The sequence below is a fragment of the Cariama cristata genome, unplaced genomic scaffold (assembly GCF_000690535.1).
Source record: "Cariama cristata isolate BGI_N322 unplaced genomic scaffold, ASM69053v1 scaffold1038, whole genome shotgun sequence".
NCBI classification, from domain to species: domain Eukaryota; kingdom Metazoa; phylum Chordata; class Aves; order Cariamiformes; family Cariamidae; genus Cariama; species Cariama cristata.
Window position 1 is genome coordinate 31,714 of NW_009630419.1, and position 2,537 is coordinate 34,250.

General features: G+C 43.9%; 1 protein-coding gene across 1 annotated transcript in view; it reads left to right on the forward strand.

Annotated features, from left to right (window-relative positions):
* EGFR (epidermal growth factor receptor) overlaps positions 1-2,537 on the forward strand; it is a gene marked incomplete at its 5' end in the record, with an annotated part of 44,210 nt that overhangs the window by 6,411 nt on the left and 35,262 nt on the right. Inside the window, one exon of the mRNA XM_009705500.1 lies at positions 1,392-1,510. Coding sequence (XP_009703802.1) covers positions 1,392-1,510 — 119 coding nt within the window. The remainder of the gene's footprint in view (positions 1-1,391; positions 1,511-2,537) is intronic.

Here is a 2,537-nt window from a genome sequence, read left to right on the forward strand (position 1 = left end):
CTATTTTACTCCTCTGCTGATGCTTATGAAAAAATTATATCAAAATGCTGTTCGTGTAGAACAATGTGCCTTTTATTCCCCTGTTTCTAGTTGAACGGAGGAGTTGCTATCAGAGAAGCTAATGCATATTGTGGAAATAATCTGTTTCCTTGAAAATATAGTATCTTGCTTACTGGCCTACAAGAAAAATGAAGTCATACAGTTTGGATACAAAAGTGTGTAATGGAAAAAGATAGGAAATACAATTTTTAAAAAATCGCTGTTATATACCCTGTAGCAGGCTACATTTTCCAACAATTTTCTGTTAATTAACAACCATCTGTTTCGGACTTACAGGAATTCCTGATGATGTTGTAACTCACTTGTGCCAACTGCGAAATTGGTAACAGTTACTGCAGGGCACAGCCGAAACGCTCAGGGTGCTGTAAGGCAGCGGGGTAGCCGTCAGGTTTCTCTGACATCTAATGCCAGGGTCGGTGGGTCAGTAATTTTTTTGTAGAGAACAAACAATCCCATTTCGGATCTCTGGTACAGACACATGCTAGCCATTGATTTCAGTTGGTTTTGGTTTTTTGTTTTTGTTTTGTTTTGTTTTTTTCCAAATTGTTCTGATTATCTTTTTCTCTGCTTTGGTATTCAAATGGAGACAATTTCCCGATTCTCAACAAAATGTTGCTGGCAGTTTTTGCTTCCCTGCAAAAAGCTGAATCAGGGCCAGTTCTTCCTCTGAGCTGCTGCACTGGTGCAAACCCTGTGGGAGTTGAGTAATGAAGATGAAATTTGGCCAAGGAATTAAAGCCTAAAGAAAAATAATACAATATGCGTATGACATCAGTTTGCTGAGTGGGTCTCCCCTCTCTCTGCAAATATTTTTAGTGCATTGAAGGGACCCTAACACCATACCAACAATGTATGGTTTCCCGTTATAATACAGAGTCCTGGCAGTTCTCCTGTCCTGTTGTTTTTCCCAAAGCTAGCACCAATAATAGATTTTCTCAACAAAATGGAGCCGAATCCTGCTCTGTTGCCCAGCTGTAAGATGCAATGACTCCACGGAGTTTTTCTTGGTTTAGGCATCAATGCCACAGGGACCTGGATGCTCTTTCTAAGCAGGACATGGTTTGCTGACTAGGACAAGAATGCTCAGCACCTCGCAAGAGCCAAGATATAATTATGGGCCAAACACAACCCTTGCTCACCACTGCCCACACCAGCTCTCACCTCCCGAGCTTTGGCCTTCCATGAGGACAGAAAACACATCCCGTGGGGAAAATCTAGCACAGATCCTACACTAGACCTTTTCTCCATATTTCTTGATCTCATTGCAGCAAGTACAGCTGAAACATTCTTCATTCCTGATGTTTTGATTTTTTTTTTCTCCTGTTTTCCAGTAACAAAAGTCATCTGTGCCCAGCAGTGCTCTGGCCGGTGCAGGGGAAAGGTGCCCAGCGACTGCTGCCACAACCAGTGTGCTGCGGGGTGCACAGGACCTCGGGAGAGCGACTGCCTGGTAATGATGCTATACCGTCCCTGTAATTGCTCTAAATCCCTGGCACGGCGAGGAAGACTTTCAGCTGCACGTCCTCTAGCATTCTTCCATCTGAGAGATGCTCACTTGGAGGGTGCTCCAGCACCCTTAGCTGGTCTTTACTGGTTCTGCAGTTGGACCTTCCTAGCATGTTCCAAACCAACCTTAGTGCTTTCAAGAGCCCAGTGAGCTCAAAGTTGTTGCAGAGCAGCTAAGCGTTTGCTGTAGGGTGACTTCCCCATGTAGGCAGGTCCTCGGCTGCCACCACGGTGCCGTGGGTTTCCATGCCAGCACAGCTTTGCCTTGTGCTCCTTAGCGCTAGTCAGTAATAGTCTTGGTTTACTAAAGCAAGAACTTGTAAGGGGAATAAGCTATGATAGATCTTTACTTTTTTTTGCATTTCATCGAACTTCAGGTACGAAATCGATGTTTCCCTTTCTGGTTTTCACTTGCCACAAAAGCACTGTGTTTGGGGGACCCTGGGGCAGTGGAGGGAGAAGGAGCAGATGGAGCTTTTTTAGGAACAAAAACATCCCACTGCTTTTCTACAAGGGTTTCAGGGGGTTGGTGCACGGTGTCGTTTTAACTCTTCCCCATGTTTGCACTAAACTTCATTCTGAATTAAGCGACACCTGGGTAATTGCCACAGAAACCGTCTGGTCTGGGTTTTGTTGTTGTTATCTGTATTCCTGGTCCCCTTATAGATTGTGTAGCTATGATGCCCTTACTGGGTCAGAGAGAAGACAGTTATTCTCTCGCATCTGGAAAGCCAGGGGAAGAAAAAGGGCAAAATAGGGTGATTATTAATTTAACGCAGAATGAGACTGGAAGAACCAACTTGTCCTTCTAAATACCTGCTAAATTGTTCATTAACTGCAGCCAAATGTAATGGCTTCAGTTTAATATTTAGCCAGAAAAGGCAGTAATCGGCAGGAAAGGACTTGATTTGATTTAGGTTACTAAAAAGCAGCCAAGAAAAGTACTGTTTGTCTTGATCTGGTTACTGCTT